This window comes from Carassius auratus, chromosome 36, assembly GCF_003368295.1.
Source record: "Carassius auratus strain Wakin chromosome 36, ASM336829v1, whole genome shotgun sequence".
NCBI classification, from domain to species: Eukaryota; Metazoa; Chordata; class Actinopteri; order Cypriniformes; family Cyprinidae; genus Carassius; species Carassius auratus.
This window is the reverse complement of record NC_039278.1, coordinates 17,711,870-17,739,561: the sequence shown is the minus strand read 5'-3', so window position 1 is coordinate 17,739,561 and position 27,692 is coordinate 17,711,870. Positions and strand designations below refer to the sequence as shown.

Here is a 27,692-nt window from a genome sequence, read left to right as displayed (position 1 = left end):
ACACGAATGCAGCATAGGATGATGGTTCACATGTCAATTTCGACCCAAAATGTTGCTCAATGCTTCCATCTGCTGATGGTAATATTTCAGACTGTGCGAACTGCGAAGTAGATGTAAGGTTCTCCAGTTTCTGAGTTTTTTATATCAGGGACTCCTTTTCTTAAAAATATAGGTAGTGGAAATATAGTCAATGTATAAAGACCTATTTATACTTTGTGTGAAAAAAAAGTAATGAAAAAGTGTGGGGAAAAAGTAGGTGTAATTTTGAGGAAAAAATTGGTGTAATATTGCAATAACATTATAATAATATATTAATAATAATTTCTATAGTCCACCCTCACAACCTGAGCCACACCTGAAACCTTATTTTCTGTCGTTGTGTTTTCAGTTGACTTTCCTACATCTTTCATGTTGGCACCAAAACTGCATGTAAATAGAAGCACGTCCTGATTTTGCCAAGTTCGATGTGTTCCTAGGTCAACATATTTTGTTGACCCTGGAACAACATTTTACTCCAAAAATATATTCTTAACCATATCCCTACACCTAAACCTAACCTTAACCATGAGTAATCCCTAAAATCAGAGGATATGATAGATGAATGACACTGATGTAAAAGCACCAAACACTGATTTTAAGCGTAAACTTCACAAAATCTATAAACTGGTTCTTCAAATCTGATTGGTTAATCACAATGTTGTTCCAGGGTCAACAACGATGTTGTCCCAGGAACATGTCTCACTTGGTAAAATCAGGTTCTGCTAAATGCACAGAACAGAAAGTATTTGATTAAAGGGCATTCAAACCACACGACTGGTTTTGCCCATCAATCTGAAAGTGAAACATACTTTATTTATGCCAACTCATCACCACCTGACATGCTTAACAGCTGACACACTTGAATCGACAGAAGAAGTAGCAGGTTGAGCGTTTAATGTGTCCAAGGTGAACTATCATCCCAATGGTGAGAGTCGTATTTAGCTTTCTCACATACTCTCTAACAAAGATGTAATACTACTGAAAGATATCAATACTGCATATTCAGTTACTGTACAATTCTTTCTTTAGGGTGCTTTGGATGTTTACAATCATTGTAAGTTTGCCCGATCAGATTTTAAATCGAAAATGAAAGTTGTACAATATTTATTTATTTCTATACTTTGCCTACAGATAAATTTTACCATTTTTTCTCTATCTGCTTTGGCCTGGGCTGTGGACTTTCACTCTACAGGCCATTTTACTGTAAGTATATATACTATGTTTGTATAGGCCTACTATGGACTGCATTGGTTCTTCAGACTTTAATGAATGCTGAGGCTTACTGAAACTATTATATTAATATCTTTATTCTATCCATAAAGTCTTACACATGAAAAAAAACTTTTAAAAGGGTTCAAAAATTCAAAAAAGTGCCTCTATACACATGACCAATCAATCATTGAGTTATTTAGTTATCAACCTTCATGTTTTCCAGCCGTTGTGGTGCCGTCAGTTCTTGGCGTGTTCTTCACAGTAGTTTTTGAATGTGTGGGTGCATCCTTTGGTAAGATTTTTGATACAAATTTGCAGTATAACATGTTAAATGTATTAAATATAAATGCACAACAGAGATTAAAGGCCAAACATGACATTTAACTATTTTGAAAATGCATTGGAATGGGATTTGTTGAGCATTTAATGTTTTTCACAGGTTTGCCAGCACATACTAAAAGATGTAAGGGTCGACCTTACCACTGGAAAGGTATATCAGTTTATTGAGGTTGCCCATTCTTCCAGACCATTTGATTAACATGAAAACTGGCTTGCTATTAAAGATCTCTTTTTTTCGACAGATGTTATCTGGGGTTATTGTATGGCTTTCTTTGTGACTCTCCTCCATCTCAGGACTTATCATGGTACAGTATGTTAACCTCAACTTCCTAAGAGAAACACCACAAGGCTTCTTTTTTGCACGTCTTTTTAAAGCACAAACTGAAGCTATTCTAGGTAGTGCTCCTCATATGTTCTGGAATATATTTCATATATTCAGTAAATACGATACTGTTCAGCATCGTAGTTGAGCGGTCTGTTGAACTTCTTTCAAAAACATTAAAAAAATCGTACTGACCCCAAACTTGAACTGTAGTTGAACTGTATATGATGCAATAATCGAAGTTCTTCTATTCTGTTGCAGTCTATACTCTGTCTTTTGGCTGTGGCCTTGCTGTGTTTGCTATAAGAGGAGCAATACGCAAATATAATGCTCTATGGTGAGAACTTTTTCTTGATTATTTATTAAACTGCAGGGATTCATGATGTGTGGCATCCTGGAAGGACTTGTTCTTCCTGTTTTTAAACAGGAAGATTAGAAATGAAAGGCGTTACTATGACTGAACTGAAATGAATGTGCACTAAAGGTAAGAAAAAAAATAGCATTTATTTATTTATTTATTTCTATACTGCAATTTTGATCATTTTCAATGTCTTTTGCAGGTGTCCATTTGGGTTTATGCACTCTTTTTTTGCACATTTCACATCTGTTGCAAAAACTGCGATTTAATATTGTTTTATTATTTGTTACCATCTATATTTTGCTGTTTTCTGGTTTTGATTAATAGTTATTCTACTTTTTTTTTTAAATTGTAAATAAAACAAAGAAATCTAAAAGTATTTAGAGATTTCCCTAAAAATATGTCTCAGGTTTAAAATACTTACAAATTTCACAATTAATCCTATGCCTATCTTTGTCATTGATCTTAAAATTTACTAGTAAATTCTGAGTGAAATTGTTTCTATTTTTTTCAGTGTATAATACATTCTATGACATTTTTTATATATTTTTTTGCTTAAAATAAAAATGATAGTTTAGTATTATATTTCATCTTATAAACAAATCAAGTCTTCTTGTTTGTTTAAATATACAAAAGTTTTTCTTCACAACATACAATGTGATAGCATGCCCCAATAGTGGCAAGCATATGTTTTCAATAATGGAAAGTGACTTTCAAAAATAAACCCACTCTGAGAAATATTCAGTAAAGTGTGTGACAACTAGTCCCGGTCTCCCCTATCAGAGTGAATAAGACAGACAACACATGATGTCCAAACTCAAATGCAGAGGGTTTTAATCAATGACTTGTTGAGATACATTGAAAAATAACAGAGGAAGTGTTTGTTGTAGGTTCATAGTTCAGAGATAACAGCACGTTCCAGTGATGCTGAGGGTTTCATCCATCTCTCATCTTCTCTGACCAGAAAAGGACCGTGTTTCATGCTCATAACACCACAAAATGCTACTCCATCTTTGTAAATACTGAGATTATACCACAAACAGTTTCACGGAAGACAACCATTTACTACAGTACCTTAATCAAGCACCCTACAGACATTCTCATTTGATTATCTGTTTAAAGACTAAACTCTACGAATGTAACATCAAATCGTTTTTTTGCACATGTATCTGTTCCCGTGAAATCCAGCCCCGCCCAGTCATCATAGCAACACAGTAACATTATAAAAAGTATTAAAATATAATGTCGCAAACAGTTTTATTGTTGGGTCTTATCAAATGAGAGTTAAAAACACAAGTGCCACATTGTACAGCATATCGATGTTTTCTGAGGTGATAGTGTATACACGTTTTAGCGTCGCTAAACTTTTAACTTTGATTTTCAAATCAACATAAATTCATATTTTCACAATCAAATTAATACCAGGTGGACAAAATCAAGTCCTTGCCTATAATTTTTTTTTGATTTTAAACTATTAGTACAGGAAAAGAGCTAGAAAAAGACTCCTGTATGCGTATGTACACTAGCATTCAAAAGTCTGAGGTCAGTAAGATGTTGTACATAATTTTGAAACAAGTCTCTTATGCTCACTAAAGCTGCATTTATTTGATCAAAAATACAGTAAAAACAGTAATATTGTGAAATATTATTACAATTTAAAAGAACAGTTTTCTATATAATTTATTTAAAAATGTAATTCATTCCTGTGAAGCAAAGCTGAATTTTCAGCATCATTACTCCAGTCTTCAGTGTCACATGATCTTCAGAAATCATTCTAAGATGCTGATTTGATGCTCAAGAATCATTTCCAAACATCAGCGCTGAATATTTTTGCATATTCATTTTTCATGATGAAGTTCAAAAGAACATAATTTATTTGAAACAAATCTTATGTAACATTATAAATGGCTTAACAGTCACTTTTGCTCAGTTTAATGCATCCCCGCAGTATTAAGTATTAATAACAAAATCTGACCTCAAACTATTGAATATTAGTGTATTTATAAGGGTGGAAAAGGAATGTGAACCATACTTCAAAATGTACATATATCTCACATTACTATTATACTCACGCGGGTCTTTTACAGTGAACACGGTTGAGGGAGGGGACACAATCTGAAGAAGAGGAGTCATGTGACAGTGTTTGTGCAGCTGGTTATTCCATTGATTTGTGGGGAGTGGGCGGAGCAAAGCAAACAGGTTCACTTGGCATTGGCCGAGCTGCTGAGCATTTTCCTGACCACCTGTGCGATGGAGTCACGGTCGATGCCGTAGATTTTGAGCAGGTCTGTCATTTTGCCACTTCGTGGAACATTAACGACAGCCAGACGCTGGAAAGTGAGACCTGGCTCATTCACGATAGCGGAGCACACCGCATCTCCCAGGCCACCTGTGCAATGACAAAGATGGAAATCATGAGCGATTTTAAGGAACACCACACAACATGACCCACTTTCTGATGGATATCATTGAAACAGGTGTCCTGGGAAATCACCCCTGTCTTTGTGATGGCAGAAATATCCCAATTACAGTAAAACAATTACATGATGGAACTAAGAATTTTATAAAGTTGGTCTGACACACAAATTTATACAGTATATTATATATTCTTAAGATATATACACTACCAGCCAAAAGTTTAGAATATTTAATTATTTTTTATTTTATGTTAAAAAGTCTCTTCTTCACATTAAAGCAGCATTCAAATAATAATAAAAAAAAAAAAAACCTGTAAGACAAGTGAAATATTTGTACAATTTAAAAATAACAGTTTACTATTTGAATATATTTTAAATTGTATTTTTTCATGTGATTTCAGCTAAATTTTTAGCAAGCATTACTCTGCATTTATTATTATTATCAGTATTGAAAATAGTTGTGCTTTTTATATTTTTGTGGAAATGATCCAATTCGAAATTATTCTTTGATGAATAGAAACTTCAGAAGAAAAGCTTTTATTTGAAATAGAAATCTTTTGTATTTTTGTGTCCTTTACTGCCATTTCCGATCAGTTTAATGCTGAATTTAAGTATTAAACACTTTAGAAAAAATCCTATTCATCCGAAACCAGTGTTATTTAAGTTTTATCTATATACAATTATAATTTTTATAAATATTTTTAATTAGCATGTATTTTCTTTTTTTTATTTTAGTAAATTTTTTGGGTAATTTTGTATGTGCCTTTTTCATTTATTTTAATATTGCTATTCCTGTTTAATTACATTTATTCCAGTTCTGTTTATTTATTTATTTTCCACTTAGTTATTTTAGTGCTTTAACTTAATCTTCTGTTAGTCTGCAATGTCAAATTTCAAAATGTTGTTTATTTAAGACTTTTTATAATATATATATATATATATATATATATATATATATATATATATATATATATATATATATATATATATATATATATATATATATATATATGTATGTATTTTTTTTCAGCAGTTTTTAGATATATATATATATATTAAAAAAAAAAAAAAAAAACGAGAGTTCCCAAGCTGGTTTAGTTGCTTGTAACCAAAACCAGCCAAACCATTTAAGCTCTTTTTATCATCAAGGATGCATGTTAAATTTGATCTCCTTTTTTTTCAATTATCCTTCACCTGTGCATAAATCAATCACTGTTTGACCTTCTGCACCATGTTCTGCTTTTAAATTTCATGTCTGTTTGACATCATGCCTTGATAGACTACCCAAATCTCTTTTTATCCCCTATGCCCATGCTTTCAACCTTGCTACGATCACACGTTCTCTCTGTCCATCCCGATCCTCTTTCTCTCCCTCACCGCAGAGGGGATGTTTGCTTTCAGAATGATTGTGGATGTTAAACTCTCTCTCTTTCTCATCCAGCCTCACTCCTCCTCTGGCACGAAGGCCAGGTCCAGGGCCGCCTTTGTTATCTAGGACACAACAAGCCCCACGGCCGTACATTTGCTTAAGGAGACCTGACAGCCCTCCGCTTCTCTGTCTTTTTTTCACCCAAATGAACAGAATGAGACACGGCAAAAAAACTCAACAGATTGTGACAACACAATACCTCTCGCTTCCCAATCCAATGACAATTTGCCAACAAGTCATGTTTTTTCTAGCCGGCCAATTGCACTCATGGACCGATACAACCCTGTGCGTGTGCGGTTCATGCTATTTGGATGTGCAGCAAGGCTGAGATGTGTGCTTGAGACGAGATAATGTGCTCTAATCTTGAAACCCACCTTCATAATAGTGATCCTCAACCGTGACGACACGACCCCTGGTGGCACGCACATGGTCGATGATGGTTTTGGTATCCAGCGGTTTGATTGTGAAAGGATCGATCACTCTGATGTAAATCCTCTCTGGGGATTGACACACAAAACACACATACCCGAGTCGACATTAAGCTCACACATACATCACAATAATAAACAAATGAGAAATGTTATCATGCTATTGATAAGAAGTACCTGTTGCACGCATTTTTAAATAACTCTTTACTATATCTTATTCAGTTAGAAAACTATGCATTACTCACATAAATGTAACATAATACTATGACTGATATAATGCTATACATTTAACTAAACAGTAAATAAAGAGACATAGAAATCCAGCTAATATAAAAATGACATTTACAATCTTATAACTTACTAATTATTTTGTAGACAAAACCTCTCTTGTGCACAGACAAAAAAAATACATTATATTATATTAAGAATAATAGGCTTCCTTCAAAAACACGTAAAACATTTTTTGAACATGATACAGTATTCTCTGCTTTATTTAATTGTACCTTTTTTGAGTTGCTCAGCTGCAGCTAGAGCTTCATGGAGGCTGATTCCAGCTCCGATCACGGTAACCTGATCTTCCTTACTCTGGCACACCACCTGATCAGGTCATTTATACATTTATGGTACATTATCGTACATTCTCATATAATATTAGTAATGCAGCTTAACACAGTGAACCTGTAATACTGTATATACTGTATATGATTGTTTTGAGATTGATTTAAATCTATTTCATATCTCATCTTAGACGCATATATTTTTTTACTGAATTATGATTAAGGGACAGCTTTACCTTGGCTTGGCCAACATGGAAGTCCTCATTGCTGTTGTAAATGATTGCAGTCTCCGGGCGAATGGTCCTGATATAGCAAAGCCCCTAAAGTCCAGATATGAAATACGCAAAGGGTCAAATCTCATGATGAAAAAAGTGGGAAAGGGAAGTAGAAAATACTTTTCTGTGTAGTTTTTAATAGTATTATAATTAGAATAGTCTTGTTTTTAGTTCATGGGTGTGAATTTGAATTGGCCATTCCTAACATGAAGCTGAATTGCAATTAAAAGAAACTTAACACATGCAATGCATTCTGGGAAATGATGTATCTACAGGGGTTGAAATAATGTGAACACCCATTATTATGGGGTCAATATCATTTGTGTAGGCCAAACTGGAAAAAAACTAAGAGATTGTCTTGATCAGCTTAGCATTTTTAATTACAAACTTTGAATTGAATTGAATTGAATTGAACTCTACCATCTTACATTGCAATTCTGCATTCAAATTGGAATTTAAAAAGCATTCTCAATTCAATTCTGAATATATCAACATCCATATAAATATAGTGTAAATTTGATGTTCAAATATTTTGATTACATTTTCTATTGGCAAAAGTTATTATCCATTCTGTAATGTTTGCCCACTCATAACAGTACATAGCACGCCAACCTTTGTGTTGGCTGCAAGCTCCACTGCCTTTTCAGTAGACACAGCATCACTGGGGTAGAAAATGGTGGCAGTGGGGATGGCTCTGAAAATAGCCATGTCCTCCAGCCCCATGTGGGCCGGTCCGTCCTCTCCTGAAACACACACACACACACACAACACCAGGCACTTAGACCGAACAGCATTTGCATTCCAGGTGCACACACATGCGACAGTCGAGCAGACAGACAGGCAGGTGTACAGACAGTCTGACTGGCATGCAGTGTACCTTTGCTAACGGAGGGGATGCCAGGTCACCCGGAGACAGCCTCCGAGACACACAGGGGGAGGGAGAGAGAGGGAGACGGGGTTGTGCTAAGAGTCGCACCACCGCCAGACCACCAGGAGAACAAAACACACATTAGAAACACAGCTTCAGGAAAAAAGGAGGGGTGAATCGCTCATAAATCTATTCCAAAACATCATCATTAGGTTCAAAGCTGCAGTGTGTGAGAGAGGAGAGTGAAGGTGCTGGAAATGGGCGGGGCTTAAAAGGAAAAATTTTGTTTGGAGAGTGCATCTGTCTGTTAGAAATAAAAAATCAATCGTGGTCTTTAAAAAAGGGAAGCACTTCTTACCGACGGACAGGCCGCAGTGGGAACCGCAGAGGTTTATGTTGCTGTCTGAGATGGCGGCCGTGCGGAGCTGGTCGTAGGCGCGGGTGAAGAAGGTCGCCAGGCCGCTGGCAAACACAACGTTTCGCTCGCGTGCCGCACAACCCGTGGCAACGCTGACCTATGAGAGTTTGATATTGTTATTGTTTTTTTGTCCAACATTCCCATTAAATACATGCTTTTCTTACCGACGTATGGTTTTCATGATTTGGATGATAGTGAGCAAAAACTTGAGAAAGCAAGTCTGGTCTCTTTTGACAAGTGCAAGAGCAGCTAACCAGAAAACACTAGGAAATCTTTGAAATAAATAAATGATGCCAAAAGGCATGGCACTGGTAATCTGTTGGTTGATAAGACAGAAGACATAAGTAGTTTAATAGCTCATACGTCCTCATTCTTAGAAGGCTGTAATATACTAGGGAAGAGACAGATGGAATCCGCTAAACAGGAGCTCCATTTTATCTTTCATATGCGAGGAATTACCAGAGTGCAGCTCACACAGTGTTATCATTTCCTGTTTCCTGTCTCAAATCCTCTTAGTGCAAGTCAACGGAAAATAGGATATAACCTATGCAACGGAAAGCCTTAACTCTACCACATCTGGGACTGAAAAAAATAACCAAAAATATATCAAAATAAAAACAATTCATATAAAATTGCTACAAATAATAATAATGCTGGAACCATATTTGCAAATAATAATTTCAATGTCATTTTTAAAAGTGTGGCTTGAGTGCGAAATACTTCTTGAAGCCACTTCTTGAAATCACTCAGTATTTCTTTTTTGGCAGACTATAGTGAATATGACTCCCTTATTAGTATGCAGATCTATTGCAAGGTTCCTAGATCATGGTTAAAAAGAAAGGGAAACTGGGCTTTTGCCATAGTCTGCCCCTACCTTTATCTTTTAGGATAATCTAAAGATTACCTTTTAGGCTTGTAATATGTGAGTCATCCTGAGCTTGTTTTCCTTTATGTACTATGTCTTTTTGGTTTTACAATGTACAATGTATAGCATAATGGTTTAGCAATTGTTGTTATAGTCTTCTGCATCTTTTTATAAATAAACTAAACTGAACTATAGATACACATCTTCTAATTTGCCTCTGTTTGCTTAACTGCTGAGTTTGGCACAGATCTGAACTCTGACTGTTTAATTAGCATTCAGATTTTCTGCATGTCCATCATGACCGCTTCACAAAACACAAAAACGACTGATGAGTGACCTACATTTTTCCTACCACATGCACCAAGTGAACAATGACTATATAGAGAAAAAAAAGCAGAAATATTTGGCTCACAGCAATTATACAGATCATAAAGAATGTGCTTATGAGATGTTAAAGAAAGCAGCGCAGGTTTTCTGCATGGCTTCTCAGGGAAGGCACTGCAGCAGGGCGTGGTGCAGAATGGAGCGTAAGTGGGTCACATCTTAACTGCTGCATTATGGATAGAGTGCCATGTATTATTCAACAAACCAGCAGCTTTGGTGCTTTTAGGGGCGTTTTACATGGCCAATCCCAGAGCACTGCTTTATCAGAACAATCTAGGGAGCATTTAAGGATGTTTCACTCATTAAGCTAGTCTCTCAAAAGTGCAGACCTTTGATTTGGCTCTACTAAAACAGCAATTAAAGGGATACTCCCCCAAAAATGAAATTTCAGTAATTCTGTGGAACATAAATGAAGATATTAAACTTTGATAATTGCTTTAATCTCTTAAACAACTTGTTTGTTGTTTCTAAGAGAAGTCAAACAAAACGTGATAACGTGTGTGAGGGGTGAACTATGTTTGGTTTTATAATTATAAAACATGCTGGAGATGTGTGAAATGCTTTTTTGCATAGTTAATTATAATAATTTTATGGAATAAAGTTTATTTTGTGGCTTCAATTAATTACATGTTACTCACAAAATATTTGGAGGAGATTTTGACTTGTGGACCATCCCTTTTAATATTGAAATAATAATATGGAAAATTTATATTTCAACCAAGAATGGCAAGTTTTTTTGTTTTGTTTTTTTGTCTGATTTGCTAAAAGGAAGTACTTGCCATTTTTGGTTCTTTAAAATTTCTTCATGATGGCACTTCATAATTTCCTACCATGTTCTGCTCTGCACTATAGCACTCAATGAAGCGGTTGGGATGCTCATTTTTAAAGATTTCCGAGTGGGTGACATTTTTGGTGTCGACATCCATAGCCACGACCCGCTCGTTATAGCGTCCCAGTTTGGCCACGGCCATCCCATACGCCTTGCAGGTGGCAAACTGTTGGAAAAGAATATGGTGAAGAGAGCTAGACCATGATTTTAAACCAATATATCATCCATCGCCTTGAACTCTCACCTTCTCTCCAGTTTTGTAGTTGGGAGCGCTGGGCATGCGGACATTGCGCAGACTCACGGGTGGAGCGTCTTCAATGGGTGAAGCCGGGTACATGCGCTTGTTACTGTTGAGCATGCGGCTCTGGAGGTCTCTCATGACGCTCTCTGCCATGTCCTTTGACAGCACCCTGCCATGCCATCCCATCTTATCTTCTGCCACTGAGGAGAAGATCATTTGCTGACCAAAGAATATGGAGCTATATCAGTATTTATAGATTTAGAGGTAATGGGAAGAAATATACCAGGAATGCCTTTGCCTTTGATGGTTTTGGCGATGATGGCAGTGGGTTGGTGGCGTTGTTGGCTCATGGCTTTACACAGCTCCTCCACACTGTGGCCGTCCACAATGATAGCATGCCACCTAAAAACAACAACAAATGACAAACTAACTGATGGGTTTTCACTGCACACACACACAAACACACACACATAAATACACATATGGACACGCACACCCCAGAGCTGTTATTGTTAATTAAAAATAAAATAATGCAATAAAATAAGAATACTAGAATAAAAACAATAACTTAAAAAACATACATTTTATTATTCAATTTTCGAAATCAACAGTTAGTCAGTTAGCCAACATTTCCCAATTAGGTCGAAGTACTACAATTACTAAAACTGAACTAAAAAGAATCAATGAAATCTATATTAAAATGTTCTAAAACACCAAAACTAATAAAAATGACAAAATCACAAAACAAAATTAATCAACTTTAAAAAAATGAATAAATAAAATGAGCTAAAAGTAGTCTAAAAAAGACAACTAAATAACCATTAAGAATTATTATCTAAAATATTAATCTAAAATATATTCAAATTAAATAGAGTTGTTCATATCAAATTCTGACATTATTTTCATCATAATTAGGAACCGTTAAATCCCAATTTCTTGTTATTTTAATGCATTCAGACTTTTTACTTTTGATATCATTTTGCTTATGTAATTCACCCTTCACCGGGAGTTTGATTGACCGGCGATCTGACCAGACATAAAGCTGAATCTGCCATTCTGTCCGACAAACAATCCAGACAAGAGAGTAGATAAACGTCGGTGGACTTGACCTTGACAAATGGTGTGCATTTACATCTTTCCATGGTTGAAACATGATAACTTCTTATGTTCATGTTTGTTTCATGCTATAAAGAGGAACAGATGATCGGTTCAGGTGCCGCTTGAACTGAGATGTTACCGCGATCTTTCCTAACACATTAACCAGCCACAAAATGGTATTTATTTTTTGAATTTCTTAAAAAATGACATAATTTGAAAGCTAAGATTTTGTTTCATTCCAAAAGACAGAGCAGGTTGTACAGTTCAGTATTTTTCACTGCGTGAGAACGTGATGTGTGGCGTGAGAGCGCAATGGCTTGTCGGACATAGCAACAGTAATGAACGGGGGCAGGTCTTTGCAAAGGGTCAATTCTGTTTAATTGTCATGAACTTACTGCCACAGTGCATAAACCCATAATGGTCGAAAAAAAAAAAAAAAAATCAGGCATTCTTTTCTTCAAAGAAAAAAATATTTCTTATGATTTTAGATTGAAACATAACGTGTTTAAGAAATTCACCCATGCCATTTTCAGATATTTTTATCCGAGCCCTCCTGCGGGCAACTTGAGGTCAAGCGTCTCACCCGAGAATCCTGATGGTGATGCCTCATGGATCTGAGCTTCTGGGGTTTGAACCCACAATGTTTTAGTTCCCAGCCCATGCCGTCTACCACCTCTAACCTACCCAAAGGCTTCACAGCGTCTCTGGTACTTCTCCACGTGGTGCTGCAGTGGTGCTGGATCGCTCTGGCCCAGCCGGTTGATGTCCAGTATGGCTAACAGGTTATCCAGCTGGTAGTAGGACGCGAAGGCCATGGCCTCCCACACGGCCCCCTCAGACATCTCTCCATCCCCCAGCAGGCAATACACATGGTAACTGCAGAAGAGGGAAAAGACCACATCTTTGCATCTTCTAATGACAATGGTGCTGGAATGTGCAAATTTGTGTACTATCTATCTATCTATCTATCTATTGTTTTTTTTTTTGTCTCGCTTGCTGTAAAACCTCATCACCACTGTCCTCCCTAATACCTCCTGACACTTTCCCGTCACAACACATCCACTGACTTTCACGAATGAGAAGACATTGATTCAATTGATTAGAAGTCATCTGGGATTTGAGAAAAGTGCTCTTACACAACACAACAGGCATGGCTCCTCTTTCTCTGCACAGCAACACTCACACAAATCATGTATTTATGGCTTTTACGATTAGAGAGATTTGACAGGATCCGCCAAAAATGAGGTTTCGATTAGGGAATCATCTGTATTCTTTTGCCTAACTTTAATTCTATCCAAGATATGAAAATAACCGAGTGATGGCCGCTGGGGCTTTGATTATTAGAGCAGAAGAATCGCAAAAGCACAGTTTGATGGGAGACTCCACACCCTTCAAATCTTCATCACAGACACATACAAACATGAGACGTGAGTGAGCATTCAGGAAAATACAAAACTGGTACAATTCCTGAAAAACGCCACAGAATGAGCACACATTTCACATGTGTAACTTTCATTAACCTTATAGATACATTTTCTGCATCTTTACATATAATACCAACATTTTAGACAATAGATCATATTAATTTTGACTTTCCAACAAAGCATAAGCAATACAGCTGTTTGAGTTACTGTAGACCTAATATATGTGGTTATTGTGAATGTACAGGTTTATTGGTAACATTCTTACCTGGATTTGTCGAAGTATTTAGCCGTATAAGCCATTCCACAGGCCATGCCCAGCCCCTGTCCCAGAGAGCCTGTGGCCACATCCACAAACTGCTGCTTCTGTCAAACACACACACACACACACACACACACACATGGGGATGTTACATAAAATAACGGCTGTCACTGGTTATTGGATCAAGCATTTGCAGCCAGTTTAACCCGAACAATTATTTCTGACCCAATAAACTCAATATTTCCCACAGTGCTGATCTGATCTGATCTGATTTCATGTGATTGTAATTGAATATGTTAAAGAAGAGCAGCTGAATTTGGATCAGTGTTACTCACAGGTGTAGGGTGTCCCTCCAGCGTGGAGTCGACCTGACACATGCTCATGAGCTCCGACTCTTTCAGGAAGCCGATCTCCACCCACACAGAGTAGAGGACAGGGGCCGCATGACCCTGGGAACACAAAACACGAAATCTATGAGTCAGCCACAATGCCACTATAATACAACTATCCAAAAATTACTTAACAACTTTTTAATAGGCTAACATTTGATGAGCATATTTTGGATAGCCCAGTATTTTGGGAGGTAATTTTTAAAATTATTATTCATTATTATTAACACAAATTTAACATATTACTTTACCACTATTATGCAGTTACCCAACATTAATTTAAATAAGAATATTTGTTTTGCATAGCCCTGTATATATTATTATATTACATTTTGTTTCATTTTATATTATTTATTTTTTATTTTATATTACCACCATTATACAATGGTCCATAGCCCTATATTATATTATATTATATTATATTATATTATGGACTTTATTTTTATTATAAATATTGTTTAATTTTTTTGTATTATATTTTGGACTCTGAACTATGTGTTTTTCATGGAACTCATAGTACATTTCATTGTATATTTATAAGTTTAATTTTAGGTATTAATGGTTAATAAGATCAATGACAATCATAATTGACAATCGTATTAATAATAAAAAAGGTATACCTTAAGGATGATTAGTTTATTAAGCTTTTTTGGATATGGTACCGTGTTATGGTACCATGGTATCGCATCATTGGCATTTACAATACCATGGTATTAGTCAAAGTATCATTTAAACACCATAGTAAACATTGGTATATAGATTCAGTATCAGAGTATATTTTAAAGTACTATAGTATTACCATCACTGTACCATGGTTCTGGCACAGCATCAAATATTGTCATGCTTCCGACTTAGTGTCATGTTGATTTAAACTTGACATTTTAAAGAACTCAAAAGGTCAGACTTCACCTTGGACAGGATGAAGCGGTCATTGTTGGGGTTCTTGGGGTCATCTGGCCTGTACTTCATGGTATGGAAGAAGAGCACAGACATGATCTCTGCCACACTGCAACATGATGTTGGATACCTGGCGATTTAACAAAAATAGTCAAAAGAGTCTGATGTATAGGTGAAGTGAAGGTAGTTTAATAGAAAACCATAACCAGCTTGTCATGACAGAATAAGGACAGAATAATACAATTAGTGGCTGTCTGTCCAAAAGGATGCCAAAAGTGATGTTTAATCCAGGATGCCCCAACACGCTTGTGGCATAATCTAAAGCTTGGAGCAGACACACCACCCACTAACATCCACCTGTTTCCAGATTAGGTCACAGACAGCACTAAAGACCGCATGCTGTGAGACTGTCTCACGTACCAGATCTTCATCTAAACAAATCAGTGTGTTTAAATGCTATTGAATGTTATGCTCAGTCATCTTCAGATATCAGATACCAATAACTGCGCCATTTGGATTCATGTGGCAGTTTACATAACAGCTCAGCAGTACTAGAAAACACACTTTGCCTAGAGGAAAAACCTTGCAGTTTCATATGTATAAAACAACAACCATCTTCATGCACCCATCTCATAAAGCGTAATTATATTAATATTATTATTCTTTAAAATCTCTTTTACATAAAACCTTAGATCTACCACAATGCCAACAATATGGAATTACCCATTAATTACTTAACATCAAATAAAGGTTTCTTTCCTGTTTCAAAACACATATTTATGTTTTTTATTATTATTAAAATTGATAGTTCATCATATTTTTTTTTCTATTTTTCTCTTCTGAAGACTGAAAAAGCAGATGTTAATGTTTTTATAACAAAAATAAATAAAATAAATATAGAATAAAGTGAGCCAAATTAAACTGTGATATGTTCCTCGTAAAGATTTTTTTTTTTCCATCTACTAAAACAATTATGAGATTATGCATGTAGTATTGTTCTCAGATATTGTGAAAGTCAATTATAGGCCACATGTATTCCATAAAAATATCCTTTTTCGTGGCATTGAAACAGAAAATATCAAAGTTTCATAGTCTTTGAGAAAAAACAACTGGCTGCTCAAATGCAAATACAAATACTACATGAACAATATATATATATATATATATATATATATATATATATATATATATATATATATATATATATATATATATATATATATATATATATATATATTTTTTTTTTTTTTTTTTACATTTTTTAAACATATTATATATCAAGTTCAGTGTATATAGACAGTAATATAATATATATATATATATATATATATATATATATATATATATATATATATATATATATATATATATATATATATATATGTCCTTTTCTAGCTGCATCCCTTCACCATCTGTTTACTAAGGATTTGAGGACAAAGATTATGCCTTGCATAAGGGTGTGCATGCAAAAATGTGTCTGCTCGCACAACAGTGGCATGAGTATTCTATCTATCTATCTATCTATCTATCTATCTATCTATCTATCTATCTATCTATCTATCTATCTATCTATCTATCTATCTATCTATCTATCTATCTATCTATCTATCTATCTATCTATCAGCAGGTATTTGTAGCAGCTGTACCCACTCTTACCCGTTGCCCGCTGCAGTGGTGGCTTTGATAGAGTTGATTCGGAGGCGGTTGGCAATGTTCCTCAGCGCCTGTATGGTCTGCTGGTCTGGTTTGTGGTAGTCCTCCATGGGTTCAGCCTAAAAGCACCACAGAATGAAAGGAGAGAATGAGGTTGAGGAGAGCGCTGGTTGCGTGTGTACGAGAGACAGAAAAAGGAGGAGGAGAGGAGAGGGAGGCTGCTTTATTTGGGCACACATACACACAGTTTAGAGCGTGCAACACAGGTTGAGAGGCAGTGTGTATTGGCTGTGACAGAGAAAGTGGGTGTGTGCCATGAAGAGAGAGAGATTGAGACAGACAGACAGAGAGAGAGAGAGTAAAGAGGAGGAATCACTCATTTTGACCTTTGGCTGCTGGATCTAAACTCATTACCAGATTAAAGATACGCCTCAGTCATTTGAGACTGTGTGGGATTTGCGTGTAGCTTTACTTTAGGGATGAAAGTGTGTCCAGAAGTTAGTCAAATATGCCAAAACCTCTCTTAGGGGACATATTCCTCAAGTGGAAAAAAATAAAAAATATTATTGCAATAAATAATAATTTTATTTTATATCTAAACAATGTGTTCTTGTGGTTTATTGCAAAAAAAAAAAAAAAAAAAAATTTCATTCTACATTATGAAACAGCAATCTATTTTATGTCTAATGATTCAGTTTTATTTTATTATATTTTTGCAACAATAGCAGTGAATATATATATATATATATATATATATATATATATATATATATATATATATATATATATATATGTGTGTGTGTGTGTGTGTGTGTGTGTGTGTGTGTGTGTGTGTGTGTGTGTGTGTGTGTTTATATATTAAATACAGAACTTGAAATCCAAGAAATAAAATGTGCACACTCAGTTAAACTCTGAACACTTTTTTAATGGTTCAATTATTTATATCTGTTTAATTTGCTGGCAATTAAAAAGATTCATAATATATCATCACTGGAAATGTGCCATTACAGATACACAGAGCAGCTTTAATAGAGTTAACTCAACATTCACAATCTGTGTGCCGCTCTCTGGATTAAAAAACACAGGTCCCAAAGCTCGTTCATTAACAGGTAGATGCATTACATTCCACATTACAGTCTGTTCCATTACATGTCTGTTCTATTCCCATTTCAACTGACTTGTGAAAACTGCTAAAAAAAAATTATTTGACATAGCCTAAAGCAACTTTTTTTTTTTTTTTTACAGTAACGCAATAGTTACTTTTCCTGGTAACGAGTTACTTTTATTATAAAGTAATTCAGTTACTAACTCAGTTACTTTTTGGAACAAGTAGTGAGTAACTATAACTAATTACTATTTTAAAGTAACGTTCCCAACAGTGGTTGCCAGCCTCTAGTTTCAGCTAGCTGCCAAACATTTCTCATATTAATTTAGTTTGACTTGATTTAAAACAACTAAAACTGCTAAATGACAAAAACACAACAATACTACTAAAACTGTAACTAAAATTAAAATGAAAACGGAAAAAATACAAATAAAAATCTCATGTTCACTAAAGATATAAACTCAATGTTGAAGAATTTTGTTGCCATCTTGTGGATTTTAGAGAAATTACAGGCCAAAAAAGACCTCTACTGCTCTCTCTCTCTCTCTCTCTCTCTCTCTCTCTCTCTCTCTGTGTGTGTGTGTGTGTGTGTGTGTGTGTGTGTGTGTGTGTGTGTGTGTGTGTGTGTGTGTGTGTGTGTGTTTGATACATCATGTTGCGATGTGCTCCTGGATTACATACATTTTCATCTGCAGCTGTAACATACAATCCAGAATAATCTTCTGACTCATATTAGACAGGGAGGGAAAATTATTTTATTTAATGTTATAAGAGAAAGAGATTTACTAGCTCATATAGATCTTAAATTTGAACTTTAATATATCTGTTATTTTATTTTTTCACACGATCAGTGCTAAAATGCACAGAATAAGCATATGTAGAGTGTATTAACATGTCAGAAAATACAATGAAGGAATTAATAAATATGTAAGATTTACCCATTTAAACTTCTTTAATTTGTATGAAAGAATTTATAATGTATTATAAAAAATAAATAAATAAATAATAAAGCAGCAGTGACATTGATACATACCGAATCAACAAACAAGTGATGTATTTGTTCTACATCAACTGTAGGTGGCTCCAAAGTCACAAAACTACACACAGTTGCTTAAAGCAATTATGTTACTATCAGTTTAATTTAATTCAGCTACAGATTTGTTAAGCTTTACGAATACTTTTATATGCCCATAATGGTCTACAATGATTCGCTTATAATTACATCGTTAGAAAAATGGCATCTACGCCAATATTAGTCTGTTTCTTTCTTATTCTGAGGTCACCGTAGCCACCAGATCCAGTCTGTATCCAAATCAGAGGGTCACTGCAGTCACCTTGATCCAGGATGTATCCAGACCAGATGGTGGATCAGGCACTGAGAAAGGACCTCTACCAGGGGCGGATCTACCGGGGTGGCATAGGGTGGCAAATGCCACCCTAAAAGAAAGCCTTGGCACCGAATTCTTGCAATGAATTAAAGGTTATGGCCAATTTGAAAATTTACGAGCGCGAATCTTTCGTGATTTGTGATCCCGCTCCAAACTCCCTAACTGATTCAAATGATTTGCGATCCCCAAACTGACTCAAATGATTTGCGAACACGCTTTGAACTCCCGAACTGATTCAAATGATTCGTGATCCCACTCCGAACTCCCGAACAGATTCAAATGATTTGCGATCCCCAAACTGACTCAATTAATTCGCGAACCCGCTACGAACTCCCGAACTGACTCAAATGATTCGCGAACCCGCTCCAAACTCTCGAATTGATTCAAATGATCCGCGAAGCCGCTCCGTAATCTCGAACTGACTCAAATGATTCGCGAACCCGCTTTGAACTCCCAAACTGACTCAAATGATTCACGAACCCGCTCCGAACTCCCAAACTGACTCAAATGATTCGCGATCCCGCTCCGAACTCCAAAACTGACTCAAATGATTCGCGATCCACATAATTGACTCAAATGATTCGCGATCCCGCTACGAACTCCCGAACTGATTCAAATGATTCGCGATCCCCAAAATGACTCAAATGATTCGCGAGTCCGCTTGTAACGCCCAAACTGACTCAAATGATTCGCGAACCCGCTCCGAAGTCCCGAACTGATTCAAATGATTTGCGATCCCCAAACTCTAATAATTTACAAAGTATACTGTAAAATTTTTGTTGTTGTTGTTGCCATAAAAACAGACCTAAGCCATCAATAGCCTTTAAAATAGCTTAAAATGCATTATATAAAAAATAATGAAGCAATAGGCTAATGATTGGTTAATAATAACACTGTTAAAATACATAATGTAGGCAAATACAAAATAAACAATTTATGTACATGTTATTACAAATGTCATGTGATTGTGCTGTTACACTTACAGGGCAATCAAATCCTTGCTTAGGCTACTGACCAAACATTTCATTCAAATATTCACTTAATCTTTCATTTTTGGACACCTTTTGGCTATAGATCACACAGGCTTTATAATTTCTTCAACAATAAATGTGCATATCACAACCCTTACAAAAATAAACCATGGTTTTTTCATTTCAAAACTGCTTAGTTTCCTTTTGCATGATTTCTGAATGATTGAGACTATAATTAGACTCATAATAAAGTTATAGCCACAAAGAGTCATAATAAAATTATAGCCACAGGTAAATGTCGAGAGCTACAATTGTGATTTGTAAATAATACAATTTATTCATTTAGTTTTTTATTTGATTAAAGTTATTTTTCACCCCTATATAGTAGTTTTTTTTTCCATCATCATATTTGAGGAAGGGGGGCACAACAATAAATCCTGCTTATGGGAACCCTTAAAGTGTTGCTATACACGTCTCTGGGAATGTGTGCTCTACTACACACACACACACACACACACTGAAGCACGCGTGGTGTTTTCAGCTCTTCACTATATTGACACATGATGTAGGCTACACATGTGCACGTCAGTGCGCTATGAGAGATGAGATTTCACCATTTCATTTGATAAAACTATCGTCATTCATTCGTATCGTATATACAGACTGACAGAAACGGCAATGTCTTCACGACAACCTGTCAAAATAAAACTTGAAGAAATTCAAACAGAAATATAGTACTATTGCACAGTAGAGTATGCTTGATATGCTATACTTCCTATTAGCTAATAATAATAGTTAATTAAAAAACACAGAAACTCTGGTTACAACCCACCAAAATAAAAGTTTGGTCTAACTCAAAGAAATTATGTAAGAAATTGCTTAGTAAAATATACTTTAAAAAAAAGATACAACTAAACATTATTTTAAAGGAATATCAAGTTTTCATTGAAGTTTTAATTTAAGCTTGCCAAAACAATAACACCATATTTTTCAAAAACAATTTCTAAAAGTACATATGTATTTGTGCCTATAATGATTATGTATTTATTATTATTGTCAGCTAATAAACCTATGCTTCAGAGACCATATTCATATAACATCTAAATCTAAATGTAGCTCTTGACTGGTTGAGTTAGATGGTAATTAACAGTAAACAGTAGAAAATCAGTTGAGTCTCCCCAGCTGGAAATGTCAGGAATTGAACTACTGGTTTCGTCTGATCAGAGGACAGTTGTCCCCCCGACTGAGACTGGTTTCTCCCAAGATTTTTTTTCTCCATTCTGCCACCGATGGTGTTTTGGTTCCTTGCGGCTGTCACCTCTGGCTTACTTAGTTGGGGTAACTTCATCTACAGCGATATCATTGACTTGATTGCAAATAAATGCACAGACACTATTTAAGTGAACAGAGATGACATCACTGAATTCAATGATGAACTGCCTTTTACCTGTCATTTTGCATTATTGACACACTGTTTTCCTAATGAATGTTGTTCAGTTGCTTTGATGCAAGGTATTTTGTTTAAAGCGCTTTATAAAAAAAGGTGACTTGACTTGACTTGACTATTAGGTTGTTAGATTGTTTCCCAAAATAACACAGTACCTCAAGGGTGCAAAAACCCTGGTAATACCATGGTAATGTTCAATGCTATATGTCTGCTGTTCATTCTCTGTCCAGTCTAGTGCCCATCTGTCAGAAAACATTATTCCTACAGTTTAAAGGACAGAGACCTACTATTTGTAAATATCACCACTAGAGGACGCCACTGCACCATAAGATCCCCCACAGATCCCCTGCTGCACACCTCATCACCTCGACGACCACCAGAACAAGACCACAGGAACCAGACAAGTCCTCTGCTCAATCTGACCTGTGATGCAGCCTGGAATTAAACCATGCCATGCTGGTTTCGTCTGGTCCCGACTGAACCTGGTTTTCCCCAAGATTTTGTCTCCATTTTGTCACTGATGGAGTTTTGGCTTCTTGCCGCTGTCGCCTCTGGCTTGCTGAGTACACTTGAATGACTGATTACACAGACACTATTACACTATTGGAGGAGAGCTCAGCTGCACTGTAAAAAATTTCTTGTTGTTTTTACAAAAACTTTTTGGCAGCTGTGGTTGCCAGAATAATTTTGTAAAAATACAGAAAACTGTTAACACATTTACGTCAAAAACTGTTAATTTTACAATATAAAGCTGTAATTTACAAACAAGAAAATGTGAATATAAACCAGTAAATTCAACAACACACAAAATTAAATCTGTTTTGTACCTTGAAAATACTGACAACCACCATAATAATAAAGATGGTACTGTATAAGAGAAAGCCACATGAAGTATCAAAGCTCATCACAAGTAGCTTCACCACAAGCAGAAGTATATATTAACATATAGAAGGTGCACATTTATGGAAACACAAAACACCATCATGGTAACACACGTGATACTTAAATAATGCAAAAAACTTTCATTAAGCAACAGAAGATGTAACATAAAGCTCAAATGTACATAACTGATAACAAGAACTATTTAAAAACATGATTATTTAAACAAAATACTTTCAAACGTGGAGTGTCACGCAGGGAATTCTGGGAATATCAGTTTACAGTTTTAGACTGTAAATTATACATTGATTTGTTCTTTTTTTACTTCTAAAAGCTGTATAATTAACAGAATTTTACTGTAAATTTACATTAAATGCTTTGTTAGATCTTTTACAGTTTTTCCCTGTATATAGTACGGGAACTTACTGTTAACCTATTATCAGTTTTTTTCCGTAGCGTTTTTACAAAATTTTACAGTTAAAATTACACTTATTTTTTACAGTGTGAACTAGATGATGACATCACTGAATCATCCATGAACTGGATAAATGACCGTTTTATCATCTTCTTGCATTATTGCAAACTATATTGCTGTTAGACACTGTAAAGCTGCTTTGGCTCAATCAGTATTGTATAAAGCGCTTTAGTACAAATAAGGGTGATTTGAGACGAGTGAAGCTGTATTCATGTACATCATAACCTAAATTCCTCATGTTTGTCTTAAAAAGTAATTTGTCACACAGTTATGATGACTTCAGTAAAGATTGTGACGCATTCATACAAAAGTCCAGATAATTTTCGGAGAACTTTGCCTCCAAATTGCCAGTGCACGCAATGTTTAGAATCATACAGTTATAGCCTAGTAGTACAATAATAAAACACATTAGCGAGGTGGTTCTTAAATTAGCTGGGATGATATCATGTGGTGTCTGTCTGCAGTGTGAATCAACACAGCTGGCAGTGTTTGCACGATGAACACATGACTCGCTGCCCCGCTGCAATGTCATGCTTAGGTTGTCCAGTTATGCACGTGTGCAAGGGGTTCTGCCATCCCGTGCCATGTGGGGGATTTTGACTGCTGTGATGTCATTTTACTGCATCTCTGTCACTCACAATCAGACAAGGACTAGAATGTCTTGAGGGAAGGTGTGGAAGAAAGAAATCCACAATCCATTTAATCTATCTATCTATCTATCTATCTATCTATCTATCTATCTATCTATCTATCTATCTATCTATCTATCTTTCTATCTATCTATCTATCTATCTATCTATCTATCTATCTATCTAATACATTTTTAAATACAAATGTCTATGATAAACTTTTATTTTTGTATTATTTATATTTTATGTATTTGTTTATTTTCTGCTAATTTACGTTTGTACATCTTTGCCAAATAATCTCGAGCAAATAAAATGATAAAGCAAATGCTAAATAGTTCCTATTTCCAGTCCATAAAAGGAACGGGTATGTGAAATGCACATCTGAAATCTTGAAATGTGCAATACGAATTCTCAGAAAGCTGTTTTGATGTCATAAGGCCAGTCTCTGCCCACTCTGCTGTCCTTTTTTTCTCTCTTTCATTCTCTCTCGCTTTATCTCTGAGTAAGCAGTTATCTCCCCTGGGCTTTCCGTCCAAGTCAGAAACACTTGTCATCAAACTGCTGCAAAATGTGTGACCCAATCCTAACCTGAGAACACGTGCCCATGTGACACACGTCAGCCAATCAGGGAGGTCCGTGGTCTCTCACCTCCTGAAGGGAATGTACATTCAGGGTGCATGACTGTTTCTAATTTTACTCTCTTTGGCAGCAAACGGTGCCGACTACAACAATAGTTAAAATCATAAGTTAACACAGCGCCACACAATGCGATCTGGGAGACCTAGGTGTTGGCTGCCCTGAATCAATATGAGCACAGTCCTGGGGATATATTAAATAACACCACTCTGGTGACAGAGCTGCTAATATTCACATACATATTCAAATGTGGCTCTGCACTTCACAGAGTACAAACAGACCAAAAGCAAATATACAGAATCACAAAATCAAATGATAAAAAAAGAGAGAGAAAAGAAAAAAATCATTTTGCATGAAGAGGCAATAATTTTTTCATGACTCCAGTTTAACATTTAATTCTAATCACTGTTATATTTGAATTTAAAATATTTATTATTTCTTATTTGATTTAGATCAGCATAACTTACCATCATGTTAAATAATATATATAACATAATATATAAAATAAAAAAAATTGTAATAAATAAATTTACAAATATTTAAAATAAATTACAATGATTTTTACATACCTTAATGACAATAAAAATGTAAATGTACCTAATTTACATGAGCATTATTACATTTCACCCCCAAAATTAGAAAAAAAGTTGCTTTGTGGCATTATTTTCAAGTAATTCAATTCAATTCAGTTCCTGTTTATTACATTTAATTCACATTGTTAATAGTAATGTTTAATATTATAAAATTACGAATTATGTATTATTATTATTTTATATTATTTATTATATTATTTTATTTAAATCATGACAATTACATCATGTCAATTGCTAAAAAAGTCCTTTTCTCTGATATATTTTAATCTAAAATATTTTAATTATTAGAATTATTTATTTAATTTTTGTAAATGTAAATCATAGATTATAATGTAAACTAAATGTAAACACACACACACACACACACACACACACACACACACAGATATATATATATATATAATGGGCTACAATGCACTATTAATATTACGGATTTTTACACACAGACACACATACACACACACACACACACACACACACACACACACACACACACACACACACACACAGCAGCAGCCTATGCTCCTGAGACAAACTTGATTTTAATGCCAGATGTTCCTTGAGGGACGAGTCGGCTCCCTGATGCTCACTCGATTACCCATAAGTCACTCTGTGGGTGCCACAGTGACATCACACTTAGCCTCAGCTCCCAAAGGGGAGGGGTGGTCAGCTGTCAGTCATCTACCGCTGTCAATCATTTAGACTGCAGCCAACTAGTGGAAGGATCACGTGACACAGCCTGGCGGGGCAGAAACATTTAGTAGTGTAGTCTTCTTCTTTACAAATTTACATTACAAGGAAAGTACCCAGAAATGAGAGGAAGTGATTAAACTAATGAGAAATGAATAAATCTCATATAGGAGCAAAATAGATGCATAAAAAAAAGATAGGCAGGTATAGACAGGTACAGAGGGAGAGTGAAAGAAAGAAAAATGACAACACACTACAACTGACCCTGAGGACTCTTCACTTCAACACACACACACACACACTTAAACCATCTGAATAATACAAGATAGTCTCTCATATCAACCTTATCCAATTTTGTATTAGCTAACCAGTGTAAAAAAAAAAAAATAAAAAAAAAAATCTACTTACAATAATATCACAATTTGATTGTTTGAATTGGATTTCTAAAAATACAAAAAAAAAGTGTTGATTTACCAATAAAAAATAAAAAAATAAAATTCTGCCATTCTGGGGTATATAAATGAGAGGAATTTTAGATTTAAAATTTTTTTAGAAAGATTTTTCCCAATACATTAATACTTGCATTCAGCAATGATGCATTCAATTGAATAAAAGTGATAGTAAATACAGTTTTAATATTATAAAAGATTTCTATTTAAATTAAATGCTGTTTTCTTATGAACTTTATATTCATCAAATCCTGAAAAATAAATTATGGCCTACACAAAAATATGATATAACTCTGTCATTAATTACTGATTACTAATTACTAATTACCGTACCAAACCCGTACGACCTTAGCACAACTGTTTTTAACATTGATAATGATTAAAAAAACACATTTTTAACAGCAAATCAGCACATTTCTGAAAGATCATGTGACACTGAAGAGTGCAGTAATGATGCTGAAAATTCAGCTTTGCATCACAAGAATAAAATACTTTATGAAACATATTAAAATAGATAGTATTATAGTTCTTATTTATTTTTGATCAAATAAATTCAGCCTTGGTGAACATTAGCAACTTCTTCCACAAACATTCCCAAAAAATCCTTTAAAACTTTTCAGCAGTATTGTAAGTATTATAAGCACAACTCTCCTAAAATAAATAAATAAGTAAATAAATAAATAAAATTATATATATATGAGGAACCATTTTAACATTGCTGACTCTCACAAAATAAGTGTAAATTGTCTGAAGAGAAAACACAGCATGCTATTGGCAGTAATAGTGGTAAAGATCACCATGACACAAGCAAGGCTCTCATTGCTGCCAACAGATACCTCTGATGCTACATGAGCTTCACTTCACCAGTGATGAAGAAGAGAGACGCAGAAGCTTAGTGAGAGAAAGAGACACAGGGACAGAAATGAGAAAGGCAAAAGACACGCCTCTTTAAATTGTTAAATTAATGTTTATATATACATATTTATTCTTTTTGCATAATTTGACAAACTTATAACTTAATATAAACACTAACCTTCAATGAAAGCTTGATTAAAAGGGGGAAAACTATGCTACTAATACAAATTATATAATTTATCAACTAGAAATATATTAGTAATAATTGTATTTGTAATATTTTCACAAAATAAATATTGAAATGTTTGAGTTGATTATTGTGTTAATTATTATTGAAATGATTAAGATAAATTATTTCACGTTTTCTCTTTAGGTCATATTGATGATAGTCTTGATCATTCAGATTTTTATAATTGTTTTACATACACTGAAAAAAAGATGGTGTTTGATATCCTTTTACACAATTTTTACTCAAAAATGACTAGTAATTTTCACAAAAATGCAAAATTAAAGAGAAAGCAACATATTTAGAAAGACTGAAATAGTATTTTCATATAAAACATTCCAATAACTTAGAAAAACCACTGGTGTAAGATCAGGGTCTGAGAAAACAACTTAAAACTCATTTGAAAAGTAACAACAATAAACAATAAAGGCATACAAAAAAGCGTCCAAGAACATTTTTGTTGGCTTTCGGAGAACAAATACAATTGAAATCTGTTAGATTTAAAAATCAGTCCTTGGATGTTTATTTTTTATTTGTATATGTATATGTATTCCTGTGTTCTTCACTGTATAGTAAAGGCCCATGTCATGTGACAATGACAGAAGAAATTGTGAATGCTGATTGGCTGAAATACCTAATGAGGCATTT

The 27,692-nt window shown here is 34.8% G+C and overlaps 1 protein-coding gene across 2 annotated transcripts; it reads right to left on the bottom strand.

The window, feature by feature from the left end:
• Positions 1-4,218: 4,218 nt before the first annotated feature.
• LOC113055478 (transketolase-like) lies at positions 4,219-17,057 on the bottom strand. Of its 2 annotated transcripts, none has more exons than XM_026221825.1 (14): positions 16,705-17,049; positions 15,061-15,178; positions 14,098-14,211; positions 13,769-13,866; positions 12,764-12,955; positions 11,265-11,383; positions 10,985-11,181; positions 10,742-10,906; positions 8,603-8,759; positions 7,989-8,119; positions 7,338-7,421; positions 7,048-7,141; positions 6,491-6,613; positions 4,219-4,659 (listed from the first exon to the last, which is right to left on the bottom strand). In XM_026221825.1, exons 1-14 carry the CDS (start codon positions 16,809-16,811, stop codon positions 4,472-4,474), a joined length of 1,887 nt encoding a protein of 628 aa, XP_026077610.1. In that variant the 5' UTR covers positions 16,812-17,049; the 3' UTR covers positions 4,219-4,471. The 2 variants fall into 2 exon arrangements, 1 of the variants encoding a protein (XP_026077610.1); XR_003277535.1 differs by lacking the exon at positions 4,219-4,659 and adding an exon at positions 8,254-8,339 and having other exon boundaries at positions 6,527-6,613; positions 16,705-17,057.
• Between the last annotated feature and the right edge of the window lie 10,635 nt (positions 17,058-27,692).

Bases quoted from the DNA above. Each gene is read 5' to 3' on its own strand.
- LOC113055478 (XM_026221825.1), bottom strand. From the start codon at position 16,811: ATGGAGGACTACCACAAACCAGACCAGCAGACCATACAGGCGCTGAGG. The intron at 13,867-14,097 runs GTGAGTAACACT...TGTGTTTGACAG, and splicing joins TGGAGGGACACCCTACACCT to AAGCAGCAGTTTGTGGATGT. The intron at 8,760-10,741 runs GTAGGAAATTAT...AAACTCTCATAG, and splicing joins ATAGTGCAGAGCAGAACATG to GTCAGCGTTGCCACGGGTTG.